The sequence below is a fragment of the Rhinolophus ferrumequinum genome, chromosome 10 (assembly GCF_004115265.2).
Source record: "Rhinolophus ferrumequinum isolate MPI-CBG mRhiFer1 chromosome 10, mRhiFer1_v1.p, whole genome shotgun sequence".
Classification (NCBI taxonomy): Eukaryota; Metazoa; Chordata; class Mammalia; order Chiroptera; family Rhinolophidae; genus Rhinolophus; species Rhinolophus ferrumequinum.
In genome coordinates, this window is record NC_046293.1 from 53,027,141 (window position 1) to 53,050,509 (window position 23,369).

The 23,369-nt window shown below is 49.5% G+C and overlaps 1 protein-coding gene across 3 annotated transcripts; it reads right to left on the reverse strand.

Annotated features, from left to right (window-relative positions):
- Positions 1 to 20: 20 nt before the first annotated feature.
- SPRYD3 (SPRY domain containing 3) lies at positions 21 to 14,594 on the reverse strand. 3 transcript variants are annotated; one of them, XR_004424173.1, is made up of 12 exons: positions 14,498 to 14,594; positions 12,902 to 13,048; positions 11,834 to 11,909; positions 11,251 to 11,375; positions 10,795 to 10,930; positions 9,686 to 9,871; positions 3,228 to 3,377; positions 2,727 to 2,784; positions 1,982 to 2,101; positions 1,723 to 1,895; positions 1,196 to 1,389; positions 21 to 708 (listed from the first exon to the last, which is right to left on the reverse strand). XR_004424173.1 is itself a non-coding variant. In XM_033118005.1 (11 exons), the coding sequence occupies exons 1-11, from the start codon at positions 14,572 to 14,574 to the stop codon at positions 1,255 to 1,257; spliced, it is 1,383 nt and encodes a 460-aa protein (XP_032973896.1). In that variant the 5' UTR covers positions 14,575 to 14,594; the 3' UTR covers positions 21 to 1,254. The 3 variants fall into 3 exon arrangements, 2 of the variants coding, with proteins under 2 accessions (XP_032973896.1, XP_032973897.1); XM_033118005.1 differs by having other exon boundaries at positions 21 to 1,389; XM_033118006.1 differs by lacking the exon at positions 3,228 to 3,377 and having other exon boundaries at positions 21 to 1,389.
- Positions 14,595 to 23,369: the final 8,775 nt, after the last annotated feature.

The following is a 23,369-nucleotide window of genomic DNA, read 5'->3' on the forward strand; positions in this document are numbered from 1 at the left end:
AAGGACTCCCATGTCCCGGCTGTGCTGATAAATACGGAAACTCCATCTTTATTGGCGGTATAAACATCTCTGTCTGTACATACATTTCAAACATAGTGCAGGGCCTGCAGGGGGCGCCCGAGGGGGAGGCCCCAGCAGCTCGGCAGCTCCCCCTTTCCCCAAAGCCCTACCGCTCTGTGCAAACCAAGGCCAACAGCTCCTGCTCCCTCTTCCTCCCAGGAGAAGTCACTGTATGGGGAGGGGTCAGGGGTCAAAGGGGTAGGAGACAGGAGGGCTCGGTGGGGGAAGACACAGGTAAGTGCTAGAATCAAACACTGAAGCAAAACAGGCAACTGGCACAGGCAGTAAGCTGGGGGTGGGCGGAGGGAGGAAGGGGAGTGAGGGGCCGAGCTGCCCTCTGGGACACAGGAAGGGCTCTGGGATCTTGCCCTCTCCACAGCAGGAGAGACACGCTCTGGAGTCTCAGCCTGCATCCCAGGTAACGAGGGACAAGGGTGCCATGGGTAGGCAAAGGATAGCAAAGGCGAGATAGAAGCAAAGAGCCCCCCCACACCTGACAGCCCCTCTCTCACACCATTAAACACACAGTGGGCACTCACTTATGTGTGTCCCGCCTGGGGAGCCGGAGACTCAGATTCTTTGTGGAACTAGGGTGCCTGAGCAGGTGGTGAGGGAGAAAGCCAGTTCTCAGGAGAAAGAACAGAGACCCTAGAACAGTTTTTCAGGGACAGCAGTCAATGGAAGTAAAGAGAGGACCTAAGACAGCCCCCTAGCCCAGCCAGGGGGGATGACAGCAGCAACTGGTTTATACCATGAGGACGGAACAAAACAGAGAAAATGCAAGAAATACTGTGGTGAGCAGGGCAGAGGCCGTCTCTGCTCCGCCCTCTATAAAGCCTCAGGCCCAAATAGCAGCTGAGACAGGGCGCTCGCTCCTCTCCACTCACATGGCCAGAGGCGAAGGGGGATGTGGAGCCCACCGACCAAAGCAAGTGGGACCCACTAATAGAACAACATCATTCTTTGGGCTGGGCCTATTCCTGTCCAACCAGGGACTCAGGCCCAGGATTGGTCATAGGGGTGGCACCGGCACAGAAGGGCTTGGCAGGGGCCGGATCTGGTTGGGGCAGAGTGACTATCCACCCCTGGGGCCTGCCAGGTAAACAAATCTTCAGGGAAGTCATAAACTGGGTACCTGGTCCTGTAAAGGGGGAGGAAGGGTCCTGGAAAGGGGCAGGTGTATGGGAGAGGTGCCTAGCCACTCAAGGGGTGCAGGTCCACTTTGACTTTCTCCCCACAGCTCAGCATTCCGATGGTGGGAAAGAAGCCCCCAGAGGGCACAACAGCATCCTTCTTCCCGATGATCTTGCCGTTCCGAGTGAAGAAAACCTGGGGGTGGAGGCGGGGAGAAGAGTGGAGCAGGCGGCTCTGGCCTCTGCTCTGAGGACGCTGGAGCTCCACAGGCTTGAGCACCACTCAGTCCCAAGCCCCAGCATCACTTGCAGAGACATGGGGCGATGCCCGAAGTTACCACGAGAGGGCGCGCTGAGGCTGGAAACCAGTCCCCGCAGCTCAGCGATCGTCACCTCAGAACAGGACCCCGCCCGCCGCATCCCCAGCCCCCCGCCGCTTCCCTCCCGGGCCCCACTTCCTATTCCCACTCACAGCAGCCCTCGTCCGGGCCCAAGAACCCTGGTCCAACCCCAAACCCTCCACACTCACCACCACCTTCTTGCCCTCATGCTCCTGCTCTATCTCTTCCCCATCTTCTTCGTCTTCCTCTTCCTCCTCTTCCTCTTCCCCTTCCTGGTGCAGGTACATGACATTCCGGACATTCCGGACAGCTCGAGCAGTTGGGGACAGGATCACTGTGTCACAGCTGTCATCACTGTCACCTAGAAGGCCCGGCAACCTGAGCTCCTGTGGTTCTGCCCCCACCCTCTACCCGACCGGCCTGGCTGGCCACCCACACCCCACTCACCCTCACTGTCCAGAATGTAGTCCCGGGGGAACATGATTCCACAGCCCATAATGTCGCCTTTGTAACAACGTGGCCCAAAGGGGTCCCCCACGCCACTGCCATGGAAGATCTTCCCATCGTCTGTTGGACAGAGGGGAGGACACACAGTGAAGGGGGGCTGACGCCCTCCCCCCCCCCAGCAGCCCAGGCTTAAAGCTGACACTCCCCTACCTCCCTCTCTGGCCCCAAGGAAGGGAGGAGATGAGGTGAAACAAAGACAGAGGGGGAAGAGAACACGAGATTTTTTTTTTAAAAAGACACAAAGTCTGTCCGTTCCTCGGGCTAAGGAGGAGACTCCTCAGGGAGCTGGTTAGAGAGGAGGAAGGGTTTGGGGAGTGGAGGGAGAGCTGGGACCAGGGACTCATGGCTAGTCCTTTCTAAAGAAACCCCAAAGGAAATGAAGCCGACCAAAACAGAAAAGTAGCATCTGCAGGAAGGGCACAGAGGCAGCCAACTCAGAGGCCTGGAAAGTCCAGTTAGGGCCCAGAACCCGTCCCTGCTCTGCTCCCCTGGCTTTTAGGGCTGGCAGGGAAAACACAGATGAGGAGAAAGCCTTAGAAGCTTGGGGACACAAGTAGATGGCAGCAGGGGAAAGTCTCTCCAGCCAGATGCTGGAGGGAAGCCACTTGTGAGGGGTCGGAAACGGATGTCCCTGTACCCCTACGTCCTCTACAACCCCCGTTTCCCCAGGGCAGCCCCTGCTCACCTGCATGATAAGCTACAGACCCTCTGCTCCAGCCAGGGTGCCTGTTCTTGGGATAATCCTGCATCAAGAAGAAAACCGAAAATCTATGATACCACACACAAAACAGACCGGGGAGAGTAGAGTCGGCACCTCCAATCTTCTGAAACAGGCTACAACCCGGACGGCTGCTCACCACCCCTGCAGCCTTCTCTCCTTCAGGTACTTGAGATTGCAGTGGCAGCAGAGAAGGTGAGCAGGGTTCTCGGGGTTCCCAGCCGGGGCTGCAGGCTGACCCCAAGCCCACATCCAGAGCTCAGCGTGTGGTGCAGTCGCAACACTCTCAGCTCCTAGGTCACTGGGGTCTGCACCCTTACACAGCAGACACACACAGCCGTGTTCTGTCTCAGGTTAAGACCCTCCCTCTGCAGCCTGGCCCCTGGATTTTCCCAAGAGCTCCCAGCCCCATCCCAACAGCCCCTGGGCTGAGCAGCTCCACAGGCAAAAAGCAGCACTGGTGCCCACCTTCCGGGCCAGCCCCAAGGCGATGTAGCATTTCTCTCCAGGGTCCACAATCTCCACCTCGAAGTAGTGGCTGCGGGTGCTGAGTGGGTGCCGGGCCTGAGCCAGCCCCACGTCAACGATGCTCTTGCCCTTGCCCAAGTACTCCAGCAGCTGTGGGGAGAGGGCAGGGAAGCAGGAGGCGGGCTGAGACCTGCCCTGGAAACCTGGGCCCAAGGCAGCCCAGGGACCGCTTTCCTGTGGCTCACAAAACACCCCGGCGGAAAGGGAAATGGTCCTAGAGGTATACAGTGTGGCCTCAGTGTTCTCTGCAGCCTTTGGAGAAATGGGCTGGGGGGAGCGAAGGTGGTAGCGTGAGCAAGAGGGCTGAGCCCTTTGCTGAATGCTGCTCCCACCTGCCTGCTAAGCCAAAGACTTTCTCCTTGCTTTGGGGAGACAGGGAGAGCAAGCACCACCACCAGATGGCAAAGTGCTGGGAACCACACTCGGGGTCTCTAGGCTGTGTCATCACTTCCCTGAATAACCCTGCTGGGAAAGGGCCATCCAGGGCCCCTAAACACAGAGAACAGGAGAGGGGAAGACTAGGCTGAGGAGAAACCTGACGACTTTCTCAGGGGGCCTCATGGGGACAGGTTAGGTGCCAACTCGAGATGTTTGGGGGAAGGGAGACAAGTTCAAAAGCCAATTTGGCCAGGGATGGGACTGACATAATTTCTCAGGTCTTTGTTTTACTTGGCTGTGAACAGAGCTGTTCAGAGCTGGGGTCAGGGAGGTGCCGAGGGGAGTCAGGGACCCCAGACGGGCCAGCTCTACTCCTTCATTTAACCCTTCATTTAACGTGAGGGAGGGGAGCAGGCAGCACGAAGCCGGGAAGGCAGGCTTCCCTGCTCCCAGCCTCTCTGGCTCTTTCAACCTGGAGCAGAGGTGTGGAGGCGGGAGGAGAGGGGAGATGACTGATGGGCTCTTGGGGCTCTTCAGTCCCACAGTGGTCCTGCCTGGGCAAGACGGGGCGGCAACCCCCGATCTAGGAGGATCTATTTATCAGTTGTCATGGTAACAGTGGGCCTATGACTCAACCCCATCCCTCTTTCCCCCACCCTCAGCATCACCTGGGATTCCTTAATCCCTTTTTAATGAGCCAAACTGCCCCTCAAGACTTTCTTCTACCTTCCCACCCCTCCGGCACTGAAGAAAACGTACTCCCTGGGGACCTTCTCCACTTATCCCTGCCAAGCCCTGGGATGCAGGCCTCTCACTCCTCAAAGAGCTCCTGCCTGAACAGGAAAGGAATTATGCTCGCCCGCACTAGCATGGAAGCCAGCCTCGGTGTCTTCAGCAGAGGCAGGGCCTGCGTCCTCACCACCTCCTTGAGAGAGGAAACAAAGGAACTTCATTCACTTAACTCTGGATCCCCAAAGCCCTGCCACCTCCAGTCCATCCTCCCCTCCTCACCAAAGAGGAGTGGAGGTAGAGGTGGGGGTGGTGGTCAGGGGGAAAGCCAGAGATGTATGGAGACCATCTAACTCCACAGCCAGGCTGGCTCTGCTCTGTCCTACAGCTAGAGCCTCACCCACCCTGGGTTCCACTGGCTCTTTCCTACTTACACTCGTAGTCCAGGCTGCTCCAGTGCACACACTGCTTGCTTTCATCAGCAAGGGGTCCCCTGCATCACCTTCTGAATGTCTGGGCACTAATTAAGGCCCCTGCTTTGTGAGTTCTGTTTATGGTCCTCTGCCTGTTCTCTGCTCAGTCTGGGTTCCTCCGATGCGTCTCCCCACAAGCTGGGAGGGGTGCGGCTCGCTGCACATGAATGAGCATCCACCCCACCCAGTCCGAGCAGTCCCCAGCCCACCCTCCCCACCCAGCATTGCAGAACTGGGTGGGGGATCCCACAGCTGCCCTTGACACACTCCATCCAACAGGCCTCGGTGTAGGAAACATAGTGCTCTCCACTTTCAGAGCCCAGAGACAGTACTAGATCCAGAGCCTGATCCTTGGGAAAAACCCGTCCTACGGTTCCCTCTGCCTCAGCCCTGAAGAGGCAGAGCTGAAGTTTTGTCTCTGGATAGGCTGGGGATACTTCCTTAAGCTAAAGGGCGAGAAAATGAAACACTAACACGGGACTCTAAAACCCACTCCCCTCTCTGTAGAGCAGTTCACAGACTGCTGATGGCCTGCAAGACTAGATCCCTGCACAATCTGCCCTCTGCAAGAGAGGAATCACCCACCTCCCAGGGTGGAAGCCACCCTAATTCATCGGACCTCTTGGACCCACTCTCCTGCTCACGGGCAAAGTCCCCTCGAGCCCTCTAGAGCTTTCTCAGAGCACTTAGAAGGGTGGGGTAGAAGGAAGTTTGGCCTCTCTGAGGTCCTTGCTTGAGTCCACTCCTCCACTCCTCAGACTTGGGCTGCCAGGAACCTGGAGGAGATAGGAGGTTTAGCCCCTTGAGTCTAGTTGCTAGAAGCTTGATGCTGGTCCCTTAATCTGTGCCTCAGACGCCTCTTAGTTTGAAAGAGAATCAAACAGACCTGAGTTCAGACCTTCACTCCAATTACTTACTAGCCACTAACCCCTGACTTGCACTTCTCTAAGCCTGTTTTTTCATTAGTAAAATCAGGATACTACTACCTGCATCTCCAAAAGTAGGTGAGACGACTAAATGAAGTGAGTGTCAAGTGCTTAGCACAAAGTCTGACACCCACATTTCTGCCTTTCCGGAAACCAGTAAATAGAGCTTATACTGGAACATGCCAACATACTAGTGCTGCCTAAACAGTAAGTCACCCCAAAGCTACAACAGACTGGAAGGGCCAGTCACAAAGAAAGAAATGATCTTTCATCTTAGCCTTTGCCTCCCTCGAGAATGGGTCCTTGGCTCCCGGAACTGAGCAGTCTCCCCAGGACAGAGGACCACTGCCCAGATGACTCTACCCCAACCGACCAACTAACTGTCCTCCTCGAGCGTTTCTCTGAAAACAATGCCCAGTCAGCAGGAATGTTCCTCTACATCTTTGGTGGGGGGAGGGGAACCCTCTCCTTGAGGCTCTCAAGCCCCCTGCGTCCCATGCCTCCTTCCACACACAACCAAAGCCTTGCGAGGCCAAACAGGTAGACTCCAGGCCACAGAGAGGAGGCCGCAGACCAGCGTGCAGAGCTCCTACTGTACCCCCCCCCCACCGGTGGCACCTTCTCAGCCTCTGCTCTCCTGCTGGGATCCGCCCTCCATCTCTCTCACCAGCAGAGACCCTAATCCCTCTTGACAGGAGCAAGGGAGGGCTCAGTGCCCTGAGGGCCTAGAAGCAGCTGCAACAAGAACGAAGAGCACGCCTCCCACCGCGGGCTCAGGCCCCAACACGGTCTCCTCCTGGGTTGGGTCCATGAAGGACCCCTGGGAGGGTGAGGCCTCAGTCACCCCCCTTTGTATACCAAAGCTGTTGCCTGGTCACTAAGGAGTTGTCAGAGGAGCTATGAAAAGGAAACAAAGATAGAAGGAGTCTAATCTCCTGGCTTTACGGGCTGTCCCCCACCCTCCGCTCATTACCTCACTTTGCAAGGCTTGCGGGGGGAGGTGAGGGGCAACACCCCATCCCTGAGCAATGCAGCAGCAATGCTTCACCACCCTCAGAGCTCTGGGAGGGGGGGACTCTTTAGGAGGGGAAACTGAGGCCACAGGAAACAGGAGAAGAATTCCACTCAAGAAAGATTAAACAAACCTGACTAAAAATGAACAACTGTGCAATATAGGTAGTGGGTATATGGGTGCTCACTGTACTGTTCTTTCCAATTTTATGGTTGAAATTTTTTATAATGAAATGTTGGACAGAAAAGAAGACGTCAGGAATTGAATTTGCTCTTCTTTATGGAAGGAACAAGTAAGAAGGGAGAAGAGAGGATAATTGAGACTCTAGAACTGAGAGAAAAGGCTAGGAATAAAAGAATTCCAAGGCAGCCAAATAAACTCACCTAGAAGGACCCTGGCTGAAGAAATTAGACAGGAGAATCCCAGGGAAGTAGGAATTGAAGTCCAAGAAGTCCGATTCATCTTAGGAGAAGGGGACAGGAGGAGGGGAGCTGACCGGCTACAGGAGAGCAGGCGTGGGTAGAAGGTACCAGCGCACGTTAGACAGAGGAAAGGCAGTGGGGGAGGGGGCAAAGAATGAGTATGGGCTTAGTTTTGCTACTACCGTGTTTCCCCAAAAGTAAGACCTACCCTGAAAATGAGCTGCAGTTAAGATCGTCAGCCAGATGGACGCATTTAGTAGTATGTTATAACAATGTTCCAGAAGATGACATGACTGTATTTGAATAAATGTAGATTGTTGTACATGAAAAAATAAGACATCCCCTGAAAATACACCCTAATGCATCTTTTGGAGCAAAAATTAATATAAGACCCGGTCTTATTCTCAGGGAAACACAGTAATTCACTTTTTGACATTTTAACAAGTCTCTTCACTTTCCTCTGGGGCTGCTTTTTCATCAACAGCACAACAAGAGGATGTTTAGGAATGTCCGGCTGTCACAGTGACTGGGGGCGGGGACACTAGCATCCTGTGTCTGGGAGCTGAGACGCTAAACATCCTGCCCATCACAGCCATCACACTGCCAAACCCTGGACTGGATGCCCCGAAGCCTCTCCCCACCCTTTGTGGTTCTGAAAGTTGCTCTCCTGGGAACATCGCTTAGGGCAGGAGAAATAGGCTTCAACAACAGCAGGAGTCTGAGGTCCCAGGTAAGGGCTCCCCACAGAGAGGAATGGAAAAACCAGGAAGGACAAAGAGGATAAAGAGCTGTGCTAAGCATAGAACTAGGAGGCACAGGCCTGGCCCAAATGACCTCTCCCAGGCGCCTTCAGGCTGACACAATCTGATCGTTGGATCAGGAATACAGTGCACGGTCACAGGGACAAAAGGGAGGAGGCCGAGAGACACGTAGGGATGGGGGACCAAAGGGATGGAAGAAACGGGGTGAGTCACTATCATTTGAGAGGTGGGGTAGTTGAGACTAGAAGAGAGGCGTTTGTCCCTCAGGAGGCACATGCCCATGTCTGCCCCAGAGGAGCAAGTGCTCAGGGAGTCGTGTGCCCACGCTGCCAGCTGTCACAAGCTGGGGTGAGGGTCTGAGAGAAGAGCCAAACTCAACAGCTTATGTCTAAGAAAGAAAAAAGTATTCAACACGCGGCCTGAGGGCATTAGGGGGAAGGCAGAGAGGAAGGAAGGCTATTTATAAATGTCTACAGGATTCTGCATCAATTAGAAAAGATTGCCTGGGAGGAGCTGGGAGCAGAGTGGGGACAGGTCCAGGCACGGAAAGGATGCCAGGAAAACACTGCTGAGGAGAGGTCAGGGATGAGAGCTGGAACATCGCCCTGGCTCAGTCCCAAGTTCAACTCTGTAGATGTTGTCAAAATGACGGTGGAAAGGGAAGACATGAGGGTCAAGGAGTGGGCATGGGAGGCCTCCTGGCTCATAGCCACTGTCGTCCTTGAACCCCAGTTTCAGAAGGGGGTGCACAGTGCCAGAAGCAGCAGGGGGGCACACCTTGAGTTGGACTCACCTTGAACTCCAGAAGGGGGGCTTTGCTCATAATCCACTCCCACCCCCCACTGCTTCTGTTTGCTATCAAAGGCTGAGTTGAAAACAGCCTGGGTTGGGGTGAGAAGGCCAGAGGGTGGAGAAAAGGTTGAGCCGGGTGCAAGAGGGCAGCAGAGGGACAATTCAAAGTGGGAGGCCTGAGCAGCCCACTGGAGGTCAGGCCAGACCCCTGACTCAGCATCCATTCACTCCCAACCCAGCACGAGGTGTAGAGGGTAGATATGAAGAATTTCCCTCTCTCAAGGGAAACACTAAAGCAGGTATGACAATAAGATGTATAAAAAAGCAAGCTTTGAGGGTCAACGTTTCTCACTGAATCTTCATGTGCCTCTACTCTCATCCTCTATAAAATGTAGGGGGAAGACAGAAAGAAGAGATTGACATTGACACTCGATAAAAAAAGATCTCAAAGAATCTTCCCCCACATGAATGGAACTTGGGACCACACCTGCCCCACTGCATGGTGAAAGGGAAGCCTGAGTCGAGATTAAGCCCAAAGGGGAATCCAGGCGCCCTGCCTCCCAATCAGCCCCAACCTCTCAAAGGCAGGTGTGCAGGGCAGCAAAGGGCAGCAGTGTGAAGGAAGCAAAGAAAGAAAAGGGGAACTACTGCTTGTTCTGAGAGTAAAGCTCTCAAATGAAGAAGGGAAGAGAATCAACACAAAAGGGAAAACCGATCTGGACTCACAGAATCATGTCAAGGTCCCAGGCTACCCTGCTAAAATTCCCATTTCCCAAACCCCAACAAAAGACACAGAATAGTCTTCACCCCCAATTCTAAGTAATTCAGACATACTTCCGTGGCCCGCAGGTGTGCTGCCCGGCCTCCCCACCCAAGCCCCTGCTGCCCCACTGCCTCTTACTTACGGTTCCACAGACTCTGACATCATGGAGGCGGCCCCATTCATCCTCGTAACTGTCCACCATCATGACACTGTCGTCCTCACGGCCCAGCTCAGCGTTGAGGTGCAGCCGCACCTCCTCACCCAGGGAGTGCATGCCCACTGCTGGGAACAGCCCGTCCGGGGACATGGGCATGATGGTGGAGCCCACCTGCAGTGTAGGGAGGAAAGGAGCTGCCCTCTGGCTCACTTTTCTAGAACTCCTCTAATTCTCACAAGAGTACTTTTGAGATGATGCAACAAATAATTATCACACACACTGACAGACAGAAAAACGGAGGCACAGAAAAATTTAAAAAGCTGCTAAGTACTCCTGGCCAAGCAAGGTATCCACATAGCTAGAAGGCAAACACAAGTCTCTCAACTCGCTGCCAAATACTTTTTGTACGAGTGAGTGTGCGTTGGAGCAGGCAAGTGCTGAGGCCGAGGTGCTGAGGAAGCAGGACGTCTCAGCCAAGGCCCGGGGAAGCAATTCTCCCAGGGTGGGAGATGGAGCTGGGCAGGAAAGGAAAGAAGCTGGGGGCTCTGTCTGCTATGTGCTCTTATCCCATCTCTTCATCACTACTAGTCTCTCTCTGAAGAGGGAAAGAGAAGTGAATCAAGGAAAATAAAACACAGGAAGGACACATCCTCAAAAGTATTCAAGTGGAAAATCCAAAGAGTACCTCCAGCACACAGCATATGCAGCCAGGCCATAATCTCTTTTTTCCTGCTCAAAGCCCTCCCCCAAATCAATCACCCAATTTTGTCCCCTGCAATTTCTGGCCATCCTCCACCACACTAACTGCCCTCTGCATCAGTCATTCAGGTAACGTCCCAGTTTCCCCTGGGCAAGGGAAATGTCTTCTCCTACACACAGGAGACTTCAGGAGAACCTGACGCTGGACCAAAGAAGAAGGGGACTAAGCGCGTGGACTAAAGGAGATGGGGACTAAGCACGTGGACCAAAGGAGAAGGGGACTAAACCCGTGGACTAAAGGAGATGGGGACTAAGCCCAACCAGCAGACTCCTACCACTCCCAAATTCTTAAACAGCTTCAAGCTGCTTAAGTCCCACTTGGGATTACCACTTACCCGCTTCCCATTTTTGGTGAAGAAGATCTGAGCAGTCTGCACATCAAAGGACACAGGCTCAATGCCACAGCCAATCCGGTCTCCAGAGTTGCACTTGGACCCAAACTGGCGGCCCTTAGCTCGGCCATTGTACAGCCTGTGGACAGAACAGAACAGACACAGGACCCAAGCTGCGCCTCCAAACTTCTCCCCAGGGCCGATACTGAGGCTTCATCTTGCCGCTCCCACTCTGCGGCAGCATCTTACCTATGTCCTGGCGTGAGTTCCACCCTTCCCTCTAAGTCTGCAAGTTTCCCAGTGTAGCCGTCAGGCCACCTTTCTGTCCTGATCCGAAAAGTCTATGAAAATACCCCAGGATAGATGAAGGGGTGGCAAAAGCTACCCTGAGGCAGTCTGTTATATCTAAGAGTCCTAAATCCACAGGAAGGGGGTCAGGCTCCCCAGGAGACAACTCACTTGCCATCATCAGCATGGTAGGCTACAGAGTCAGGCAACCAGCCGGGCTGGTGATCCAAGCTGTAGTACTGAGGGACCAGCCCCACAGCAATGGTGCCGCGGACCCCACTGTCCACAATAGACACCTGGAGGGAGGACAGCAGGGCAGTTAGCAGGGATGGGAAATAGGAACTGCTAGGGGGGCAGGGAAGGGGAGTCAGACATCAAAGCGGGCTGAGACAACAGACATGGGAATCAGAGAAAGGACAGAGGACACTCAGGGAGAACTAGCAGAGCGAGGGCCTGCTTTACCCTGATTACTGAAAAAGTAATTTCCAACAGATCGAAAGAGATAGGAGATGAAGTAGATCCTTTGGTTTAGGGGGTGGGAAAGGACATGGGTCAAAATCTGGCATATGGGTCAAAGTCTACTTAATAGAAGGGACAGGGTGCTAGGACTCCAGGGCACCTATTCTCAACATAGGCACCATGCCATCCTGCACCCTTTTCCCCGCCAACAGGACAGCCCTGATGGAAAATTAAAAGGCCCAGATCGTGAATCTAGTGAAAAAGCTCCCTGGATCTCACCCCCTGCTCTGCCCACCTCAAAATAATTGCTGTCCTTGGTCAAGGGTCGAGAAGCCACATAGCAGCCAACTTCACCGGAGTTTCCATGGTAACTGAAGGAAGAATGAGTGGGGAAATCCATTAGCAGCTTAGCCCAGGAGTTGTGGGGAGGGCTTCAACATTCCCAACCCCCACCCTGCAAAGGCCAGCAGAGAGGAGAACCCATTAGGCCACACTTCAGGACATCTGCGCAGACACCATAACAAGATACTTGAGGTCACCCACTCCTCCTGCTGCCTCCAGTCAAGGTCAAACCCACACCAGACCAACGCAAGCCTGGCTTCTTCATTTCCAGGGGGAAAAGAAAGCATAGCCTCCCTTACTTGCCTATTAGGGGGTCTCACACCCCTTTCTAACCTCAATCCCTCGTGCTGCAGCTTCAGCCCCTTTCCTTTGGCTCTGCCCTCGGCGGAGCTGGAGAATGGCTGGTCTCTATCCTCTGTCCCAAAGCCCTTCGGATACTGGAAGAGTTCCTCAGTCCCCACTCCTCAGCTTTCTTGTCTCCAGGCTAAATAGAACTACTTCTTTCCCACCTTCAGTGACAACTTTGTGAGAGAGTAAGGCTCTGAAGGAGTCAGGGAAGGGGTTCAAGCCAGAAAAGAGAGACAAAATAAACACAAATGTACAAACTGAAGGGTGGGAAGGTGGAGGAATAACTGTCCTTCCCCAAACAAGAAATCCACTGCCTTTGAAATGGCCACTCTTCATCTAAGGCAACCGTGAGACCCAGGCAGAAGGGGAGCCAAACAGCCCACAGAGCCACTGGGCTCCTCTCAACAAGGCACCGGGGCAACTCCTGAGACCCCAGCAGCCCCCTGTCTCTCACACGATTGCTTCCACTGCGGACCAGGATAGTGACCCAGAGACACAGGCAGAGGGAGGGCGGGGGAAGCAGCACACACTGCTCCACTCAGAAAGGACTTCAAGTTCAATAGCGTTCCCCTCCCAGTGCAGTGTAGACGGTCCTCTCTCTCTGAAAAAGCCCTTGTTCATCTCTAAGATCTGGCACAGGAAGGAAAATGTAGAAAAACTCCCCTCAACTCACCTCAAAGTGTCTCCATCTACAAGAATGTGCTTGAACCTCTCCTGATACCGGAAAGCCCGAACCTCCCGAATCTCCCGGATCCGCCGGCGCCAATTCAGAAACCGGTAGTGCAAATTGAGGTCATCCATCTTGTTCATGAGAACAAACCTGCAGGTGGGGAGAAGGGCACTGAGGAGGAAGCAGGGCCCTGAGCAAAGCACCTCGGCCTATTTGATCCAGAATGTGGGGAAGGCACTGAACTGGAAGCCAAGTGCCGACACTGACCTCAACGATCCCCATCCTTTCATTCAACATTTATTGAGCTCCTACTATGCGCACTGTTCTAGGTGCTAGCGACACACTGTGAGTCAGATGGATGGGATTCTTGTTCTAATAGGGCTTCCATTCTAACGTAAGGAGGCATGACAGACAGTAAACAGACATGAGAATGTTAGACCGTGGAGGACAAAGCAGAGTGAGGTGATAAAGAATATGGGGTGAGTTCTATTTAAAGAAGTTCTCTCTGAGGAGGGGACATTTGAATTGAGATGAGAAGGAGCCAGGCATGTGACAAGCCCCAAAAGAGCACTCCAAGAACAGGGGACAGCCAGGACACAGGTCCTGGGGTAGAAGGGAGCGGGCATGGTAGAGAACTAGAAAGGCTAGGGTGGCTGGTGTGCAGGGATTATGAGAGAGAATATACAAGAGGGTGAGACGAAGGCAAGACCCTAGACCATAGTGACGAGTTTGCATTTTATTCCAAGTGTGATGGGAAACCTTTGGAGGGTTTTAAGCAAGGAAATGATATGATCTTAAGGTTTATCAGGTCTTACAGATCATTCAGACTAGTGGCTGGAGCAGTGATCATAAGCAGAGCGAGAGTGGCAAACAATTAGGCTGTGGCACCAGTTCAGATGAGAGATGGCATCCACCAAGATGGTAGCAGTGAAGTTGGAAAGGGGTAGGATGATCCCTGTATTTAAACCAACTGTGCTAACATATCAATGAACGAACGAATGAATGAATGAATGAATGACTTTTTTCCGGGAGCCAAAAGTGAGGAAAAGGTGAGGTACTCTTCTCTTCCCATCCCACAAACTCTGATACAGGGGTTCCATCAGGCCTGACAGTGCCTTGAACACAGTAGGTGCTTAGTAAACCTTAGCTGGGCTGACTTCAATCCCAAAGAGCGTATTAGACCCTTGTTTGGTAGCTAGAAGCCACCACGTGGCCTAGAAGGACAGGCACCTGCGGGGCAGCGGGAGGACTGCCGACCCGAGGTACATACTGGCGCCTCAGACCTAGGGGCATCTGCTTGCCCCGAACCCAAAGCTATGGCACCGGCAAGCAGCGGCCGCACCGGGCCCCGCCTCCACTCCGGGCACGGCCTGGTCACTCAGATGAGACCCGAGAGCAAGGGGGCCTGCCCGTCAGTGTGACTACGCCCAGCCTCCCCAGGCCCGGCACCGGGCTGAGGGTCCAGAGGGGGTAAGCCCCGAGTCCGGAGCACAAGGCCCCGCCCATGATCGCGGAGCCCCAGCCCAGGACCCCCGCCTCCCGCCTCAAACTCTGAGGAGACCCGAGACCTCCGGGACCCCGCCCCCGATCCCCGCCTACCGGGGCCGCCGCGTCCTCCTCATCCATAGGCCTCTCAGCTCGCCCTCTAGCTCTTCGGCCGCCGCCACCACACACATCCGGGTCCCCGCCCTTCCTACGCTCCAGGAGACCCGCCCCTCACCAACACCACCAAGCAATCCGAAGAGGCCTAGGATGACAGTCACCTGGAAGAGCCAGTCAGAGGGCGCAGGCAGGGTCGGGCGCGGCCCGGTGAACCGGGTACCTTGAGCGGGGCCGGGTCTGGTAAACCGGGTGTCGGGAGGGTGGAAGGCGGCTCCATGGCGGCGCGGACGCCGCGCTGGGCAGCGTGGGCGCTGACTGGGCGGTCTACGAATGGCTCCTGCGCTGGGCGGGGCCGGCGGAGAAGGTTGCTGCGTACCCACAAATATTGCGAGTGTTTCCTAAGCGCACGTTCTGTGCCAGACGGCATGCTAAAAGCTTTGTGAAAATGTCCTTTTAATCCACTCAACAGCCTTATGAAATGAATCGTATTTACTTTTTGCAGATGAAGAGCATGAGGCTGGTCTCCATAGTTTGTGCGCTTAATGTAGCCATATGCTTTATAGTCTCTCGAGCTAAATGTTATTACCTAATGTGCTTTATATTTTCCCGAGCTCCATTTCATGTCACCTTTGGCTCATTCTGGGAAGGACATTCCATTTTAGGAGGACAGAACTTCAGATGCAAAAAGCACAGTGGCATTAAACAGTCATGCTGTTCAGGAATGTAAGGGTTTGGTGTGACAAGGAAAGTTAGGCTGGAGTCATAATGTGAAGAGTAGAGGGATACGAACATTTACCGAGCACCTACTAAAGGTTGTTTATTGCCATTCTGGGGAGGACTTCCGCAATTTCTTCCCATCACTGAATCTCTTTTCCAGATAGGAAGGTTTTTCCCCCTCTGTATTTTCGTATTATGTCGTTTGCACCTCCTTTATAGCACTTATTACAATCATACTTTTATTATTAAAGTCACCTCTGTATGTAGATCTGTCTCTGCTAGACTAAGCTCCTTCAGACCCTGGAATTTATCCTATTCTTTTTTTTTTCTTTAAAGTTTATTGGGGTGACAATTGTTAGTAAAGTTACATAGATTTCAGGTATACAATTCTGTAATACATTATCTATATCTCGCATTGTGTGTTCACCACCCAGAGTCAGTTCTGTTTCCATCACCATATATTAGAGGAATTTATCTTATTCTTATAAATTTGTATTCTACAAATGTTGAATGAAATGGAAGCCATCGTCTCGTATACCATAAACAGTGACCACTTGGCATACTGAAAATAGGTGATGGAAAACAGGTGTGGATGGGAAATTGCGAAAGCTAGATTAAAGCCCCTATTCTGTGACCTGAATCTGTTGGCATTCTCAGAACCTAAATGATAATTTGTGCTTGATATCTAAATGTATTTGGTTAAACAGCTTTAGTGAGGAATAATTGACATACTATAGGCCATACGTACTTAAGGTGTACAACTTGATAAGCTTTGTATACACTCATGAAAAGATCATCACAGTCAAGAGAGTGAACATACCATGTGGGGACAGAGCCAGGAGAGCAGTTTCCAGGCTCTCGGCCTCACGTGGAAAGGTGCTCACTCGGGTAGTAAATGGCCATCAACTGTGATTGGATGGCCATCAGCTGTGGCTAGTTGGCCATCAGCCGTAACCAGTGAGCCATTGGCCACTAATATAACTGCCGCGGCTACGCTAGCAGCAAACAGGGGGGCTAGCAAGCAGATGGTGGCTGGCAAGGGCAGAGTGTGGATTGCGGATCTTGTGGCTCCTGCTTCCTGTGTCTCCAACACAGCCGCCAGTGAGACTATAGTGGTATGACTCCCCTACCTATGGTTCCGTGGGTGTTCTTGTTTGGCTTCACCACGTCCTGCGTTCCTATGTGGGGAGCAGGAGCTGAGACCCCACAGGCCACCCTGCATGACATACCATCACTCCCAAAAGTGTCTTCCTGGGCCGTTGTAATCCCTCCTTCCCACCCTCCCATCCTCAGGAAACCACTAATCTGCTTTTGTCACTAGTTTGCATTTTCTAGAATTTTATGTAAGTGGAAAGAATCATGTAGCATATGCCCTTGCGGGTGGTGGTGTCTGGCTTCTTTTATTCAGAATAACTATTTTGAGATTCATCCATGTTGTTACATGTATGAATAGGTCATTCTATTTTATTGCGGAGTAGTATATTATTGTGTGGATATACAACAACTTGTTTATCATTCACCTGTTGATGGACATTTGGTTGTTTCCGGTTTGGGGCTATGTTACAAATAAGGCTGCTGTGAACATTCATGCAATAAATCTTTGTATGGACATATACTTCATTTTCTCCTAGGTAAATACCTAGGAGCAAATGGCTGGATCACTGGTTTCCAAAATGGTTGTATCATTTTAAATTTCTGTCAGCAGTGTATCATTGTATCCTCTCCAGTACTCAGTGTGGTCATTCTTTTAATTTTATTTTTTATTTTTGCAGTGTCATATATTGTCTGTCATTCTTTTAAATTGTAGTCATCCTAATACGTATGTAGTGATATTTCGTTGTGGTTTCAATTTGCATTTTCATAATTACTAATAATATTGAGCATCTTTTCACATGCTTATTTGCCATCCATAAATCTTCCTTGGTCAAATGTCTGTTCAAACCATTTCCCCGTTTTAAAAATGGAGTTGTTTTGAAAGTTCTTTATATATTCTGGATTCAAATCCTTTATCAGATATATGGTTTACAAATATTTTCTTCCAGTCTGTGGCTTGTTTTCTCGTTCTATTAACAGTGTCTTTCAAAGAGCAGAAGTTCTAAATCTTGAAGATGTCCAATTTATCAAGTTTTTATTTGATGAATCATGCTTTTGGTGTTCTAGTTAAGAAGTCTTTGCCTAATCCAAGGTCACAAAGCTGTTCTCCGATGTTTTCTTCTAGAAGTTTTATGGTTTTAGGTTTTGCATTTAAGTCATAATCCATTAAATTATTTTTATTTTGAAACAATTTTATATTTGCAAAAATAGTGCATATGCCTTTCTCCCTATATCCCCCAATGTTACCATTCTACAATCATAATACAACTATTGAAACCAGGATATTAACATTGGTTGAGGATATTAACAATACTGTTAAGTAATTTACAGACCTTATTCAAACATCACCAGTTATTCCACTAATGTCCTTTTTCTTGTACAGGATTGAATCTAGGATCCCACATTACATTTACTTGTCATGTCTTCTTAGTTTCCTCAATCTGGGATAGTAATTCAGTCTTTCCTGAAGAGTATGTGCCAGTTATTTTGTATAATATCCCTGTTTCATTTTATCTGATGTTTGTTCATTATTAGATTGAGGTTATGCATTAACAATTTTATTGAAATCTATGATTCATTTTGAGTTAATTTTTGTATATGGTGTGAGATATGGATCAAAGTTCATTTTTTGCATGTGGATATCCAATTGTTCCAGGAGCATTTGTCAAAAAGACTATTCTTTCTCTACTGAATTGCCCTTACACAATTGAAAAATCAATTGAGCAAGTAAAAAAAAAAATGTTTTAAGAAAAGAAAAACAAATCAATTGACCATGTATATTTGGGTCTATTTCTAGACTCTATTGTGTTACACTGATCTGTTTTTCTATCTTTATGTTTTGATTACTTTAGCTTTACAATAATTCTTGAAGTCAGATAGTATAAATCCTCCCATTTTGTTCTTCTTTTTAAAAGTTCGTTTGAGCTATTCTGATCCGATCCTTTGCACTTCCACATGAAAAATCAGTTTACCAATTTCTACCAAAAAAAAAGCTCTCTGGGATTTTAATTGGGATTACATTGAATCTAGTGATCAATTTTGGGAGAATTAACATTTTAACAATATGGAGTCTTCCAATCCACAAACATGGTATATCTCTCCATTTATTTGTCTTCTTTAATTTATCTTAGCAATGTTCTGTAGTTCTCAGTGTGCAGATCCTTTGTCAGATTTATGCCCTAAGCATTCCATATTTTGATACAATTGTAAATGTTATTTTAAATTTCAAGTTCCAATTGTTTATTGCTAGTATATGGAAATACAATTGATTTCTATGCATTGATTTTGCACATACCTGATTTTGATGTGTGAGATTTAGTTGCTACTTCCCTAAACTTACTCTGGTTGTCTAATATTAAATTCTAGACTCTCAGGACAAAATTTTAGGGAGGAAAAAAGAAATATTTACTATAACCAATGTTTTATTACAGCCCAGGATACTTTCTTCAACAGCTTTGCCAGAGACAGGCTATGAAAGGATACAGCTGTCCTGCCCAGACCTCAAACAGCCCCAGGTTGCTTTTGGAAAGAGCCCAAACCTAGGCTTGGAGTATTCTCATAGCTCAAGAAGAAGAAGAGGAGGAGGAGGAGGAGGTCTACGAGTAGTTTTTCATGGCTTGTCAGGGATCTTCTATCTATAATTTTATTAATTCTATTCTAACTTCTTTCCTTTTCAGTCTGTGCTGTTTATCATAATCATATATTTCTTGTGTTTATTCCCACCCTACCCCAAACACACAACGCTTCCTTTTATTTGCCTTAAAACAACCTCTCTCTAGCTCTAGAAATTACATGTGGTTTGAGTTTTTAGACAATTTAGAAAGAAAAAAAAAACTGTATTAACTTAAAGTCTTAATGTTTCTCTCTATCATTAAAGTTTTTGTGTTGAAGTGAAAAGAGCATTGATCTTGGAATCCAGTGGTCCTCACCACCTAGCTGTGTGGCCTTTGGTAAGGTATTTAACCTTTCTGAATATGTCTTCTTATCTGGATGTCATAATGGAACATTGTGAGAACTACGCAAAAAAAATAAATAAGCAGTCAGTGAACTTGAGTTGAATCTGAATATCTCTGCCTCCTCTTCAGACTGGAGAGTCCCCATCTGTTTTGTTAGTGCGCACAGGCTGATCCCATCTCACTGAAACATTGCCATTCTCTGGATCTTTTCCAGTCCAATGAGGCCTTCCAAAGCACAGAGTTCCAGCTGTGGACACGACAGTTTTGAACCAGAGTAGGATCGTTCATTTAACAAATACTGAGTACCTAGTGTTAGCCAGGAACTGAGTTAGACACTTCATATTCAATCATTGAGTGGTTGCCATGTACATCACATGAATAATTCCTAACACTCAGAATAATTCTATAAAGTAGTTATTGCAACATCCATTTTACAGAGGGAAAATGGAGGATATGGCTCCGATCCTAAATGTGTTCATACGCCAGTTAAAAGCAGACAAGACAGTGTATATGAAAAGCTGCTAGAAATACAAGAAAACTCTCTGAGATGTTAAGAAGAAACACATGATAAACAGCCATGTGAATGTTATAGACAGGTGCTGCTTTCTCTGCGTAGAAGCCTTCCCCTCAGTCCCCTGCCTCACAGACTTCTGCTCATCTAAGAATCAACTAAAGCATCACCTCCTCTGGAAAGCCTTCTCTGATTCTTCCAGGAAAACTTAATATCTCCTTCCTCTGTGTTCACTTGGCCGTTGATCCTTCTTTTCCTTACGTCGTGTCATTGTTGATTTGTTTTCTCCAGAGACTGTGAGCTCCTTGAGATCAGGGTAAACAGACTTATTCAATTACACCTAGAGCTTGATAATAAAAATTAGAGAATACATGGTTAGAGAAGAAGGGGAAAGTTAGGAGTGATTCTGAGCAAAAGTTCTGATGTATGAATTCAAAGAGCATATTTGGCCAAGAGATAGGTGGTTCCTGGCAGGTAATAAAAGGGGTTATGGAACTGGTGGATTTAAAACCAAGGACTTGGACTTGATACTGGAGTTAATGGAGAGTCACTGAAGGAATTATATTCTCCACTTTTCATTTCAGAATAGTCTGGGTACAGAGTAGGTTGTGTCTGAAAATTGAGCAGTCCATAGGAAACTATCACCATGGTCCAGATGAAAGACAATAAGAACCCAAACCATCAAATAGCTGTAGAAATGAAAACACGTTAAGACCAGATGGGGGAACCATGAAGAGGGACTGACCAACAGGAAGAGGTAATTGCACGAGAAAAGAGAAAAGAGTGGAAGATGACTCGAAAGTTGGGAGAGTGATGAGACCAGTGGCAAAAACAGGAAAACTGAGGAAGGGTTTATAGGGAGAGAGAAGTATGGTTTCAGATGTGTTGAGTTTGAAATAATGGCAGGCGGAAGCTCCATTAGGACCCTTGGAAATGTCTTTGGTTATTTCCCATATTCTTCCTTCTGATGCCTTATATTCTGACAGCTATGTTAGCCATGGCAGCATATTAAGGGTTCAGAATTTAACCACAGATGCTGTATGTAATGGCCCTTTTCCCAGTCTACGTGATTATATTTAAAAGACCTTGAGAGTGACAACCCACAATCCATGAAGAGGCCTTTTGGAAATGGATTTGCCCAGCAGATCATTCTAAGTAAAGACCTCCAGCAACACTCTCAAAAATTATGAGGAGGCTGGTGACAATGAGGCAGGTCAGAGAGGGCTCAAGTGAGAGCTGGGTTCAAATCCCTGCTCCATCACTTCTCTCTTTGAAGCCTCAGTGCTCTCTTATGGGAAGAATAATGAGAATAATAAAAATCACTCACCTTATCAATTTATAGTGAGGATTAAATGTAAAATGCTTAGCACAGTTCTTGGCGTATAGAAAGAGATGACATAAGTTTTATTACCATTATTATCAATAGTTCATGTGGCCATCCTCTACTAGACTGATTTTGTTGGAAGCGGGGGCCATGTCTTATTTCTGTATCCTCAGGGCATGGCCAAGGTTTGATGATCACCACCAGAAGCCTGGGAAAGGCAAGAAAGGGTTCTACCCAGAGTTTCAGAAGGACCATGGCCTTGCTAGCACCTTGATTTTGGACTTTTAGCCTCCAAAACTGTGAAACAATAAATTTCTGTTGTTTTAAACCACCCAATTTATGAAACTTTGTTACAGCAGCCCTAGCAAACTAATACAATCAGTATGCACTCATATATATTTATTTTATACCTTATTTAATCCAATACTGTATTATTTATTTTGTTGCGCAAATTGTTTTCAGCTTTGACCATTGGGAACTCTATCAGGCTGGTTCTTATTTCTGTTTCATATGCTCCCTCCTTTTATCTTTTAAGTGCTTCCTTACTTTCTGGTGCTACAAAATGCTTCAGCTTATGTTGTATTTGCCTGCCCCAGGCCTAGAGGTTCTAGGAATGCTCACTGCTGTTGGGGTGTCATTGCTTTGAGGCCCTCTCAGTGAACAGAGTCAGGTAATAAACTCGTAGGACATGTCACGATGAGGTCATTGATCCTCTTCTCTGGGTTTTTCTGTCTATGGACTATGCCACCACTTGTCTTTCCTCAGACTCAAGCTCAAAAGGGTCCAGGAAGGCCCCCTCCTTTACAGCCTTATTCTCAAAAGGAAATCAGCACCTGGGGGTGCCAAGGATTTGGAGGGAGGGGCTGGGTATGAGAGCTGCAGAGCTTAAGGGATCATCAGAGAATAGAGTGTAATGTGCAAGAGGAAGAGTAAGTCCCAGCAGAGTTTATTTGTGGAAAAGCCCAAGTAATAGCCCAAGCTGTTTAGCCTTTTCACTGCTCAGGCAGAAGCTTTTAGCAAACTCCTCTCGCAGAGGCCAGATTCCCAGGGGTTTGCACCTTAGCCCACACTCCATCCTGAGTGCCCACTATATGCTTCAGATGCTGAGGTGGGGGACACCCCAAAGGGAGAAGATGCAGAATTCATGAGTCTTAGTCTGCAAGAAAGAGCCTGGTTAGACCCCAGCACTGACCACACACAGCTCTGGACATCCATGCTGGAGGGATGGGGAAAAGGGAACTGCAGTGCTGGGGTGGTGGGTGATATTGGGTTGTGCAACCCAGTTGAGACTGCCGGGAGGGACCAAGCTGAGCAGGAGAAATCTGTAGGGGTGGTGGGGGGAATGTGGAAGGAGGCAAGGGAGAATTTGTGAAGGGAGTATTGGAAAAGGAGTGGTAGATGTGAGAGGCTAGCAGAGTATTGAGCTTTTCTGTGATATAACTTACAAAGGAGGAGCACAAATATTTGAAAATTCACACTGGGATCCTGCAGGGAGCTTGGCCATTTCATCCCATCCCAAACTTCCACAGGCCTTTCTCTCATTGAGGAGCAAAGAGCTAGAGCCCAAGAGAAAAGCCCTAGCCAGAACCATGTGCAAAATAAATAGTGATGAGGGTTTGGGTACAGGACAGCACTCTCTCCACGCTGAGGTCAGAGCTTGAGGCAGGAGGTCACAGAGCCTCTGCAGAGTGGAGGTTATATTGCAGAAAAGCCCAATACTCTGCTAGCCTCTCACATCTACCACTCCTTTTTCAATCGTCCCTTCGCACATTCCCCCTTCCCTCCTTCCACAATGCCACCACCACCTCACCTCCGCACCTGTCCAATCTGTTATTAGTGTCTCAGGGCTGCTGGAAGACCCTGTTCCCCAAATTCAGGTCTTAAGTTCCCAGGGTAACCCTGAGGGGTGATGCTGGGAGAGAGATTCTTTTATTTTGTATTTACCTAAAGGTTCAGGAAGCCCTTGCTGACATTCTTGCTTGGGGGCCCAGAATTTCAATTGAGTCACTGCCCAGAGCGGTTGTTTTAGGAAAGAATGAGTTGGCTGTTGCCTAACCCAGAGCCAGGCGGGGGTAGGTTGCTGAAAGAAAGGTCTTTCTTCCTCCCTCTAGGAAGGAAGGCGGGGCTAGGAGTGCTGGGATGGGCGGGGCACTGCCTGCAGAAGGGCGGCGGTGGGATGAGGAGACAGACTTGTGTAGTGAAGGCCCTCCAGCGGGCAGAGACACCCAGACCAGTCACGGTTGGACACCCCCTGGGCATGCACAGCCT

What these genes read in the sequence shown, in the direction of transcription:
- SPRYD3 (XM_033118005.1), bottom strand. Translation starts at nt 14,574, where the DNA reads ATGTGTGTGGTGGCGGCGGCCGAAGAGCTAGAGGGCGAGCTGAGAGGC. An exon ending in AGGACAGCAATTATTTTGAG is followed by an intron (nt 11,376 to 11,833) that starts GTGGGCAGAGCA and finishes TCCTCCCTCCAG; the next exon opens with GTGTCTATTGTGGACAGTGG. An exon ending in ATGAGGGCAAGAAGGTGGTG is followed by an intron (nt 1,390 to 1,722) that starts GTGAGTGTGGAG and finishes CTCCACCCCCAG; the next exon opens with GTTTTCTTCACTCGGAACGG.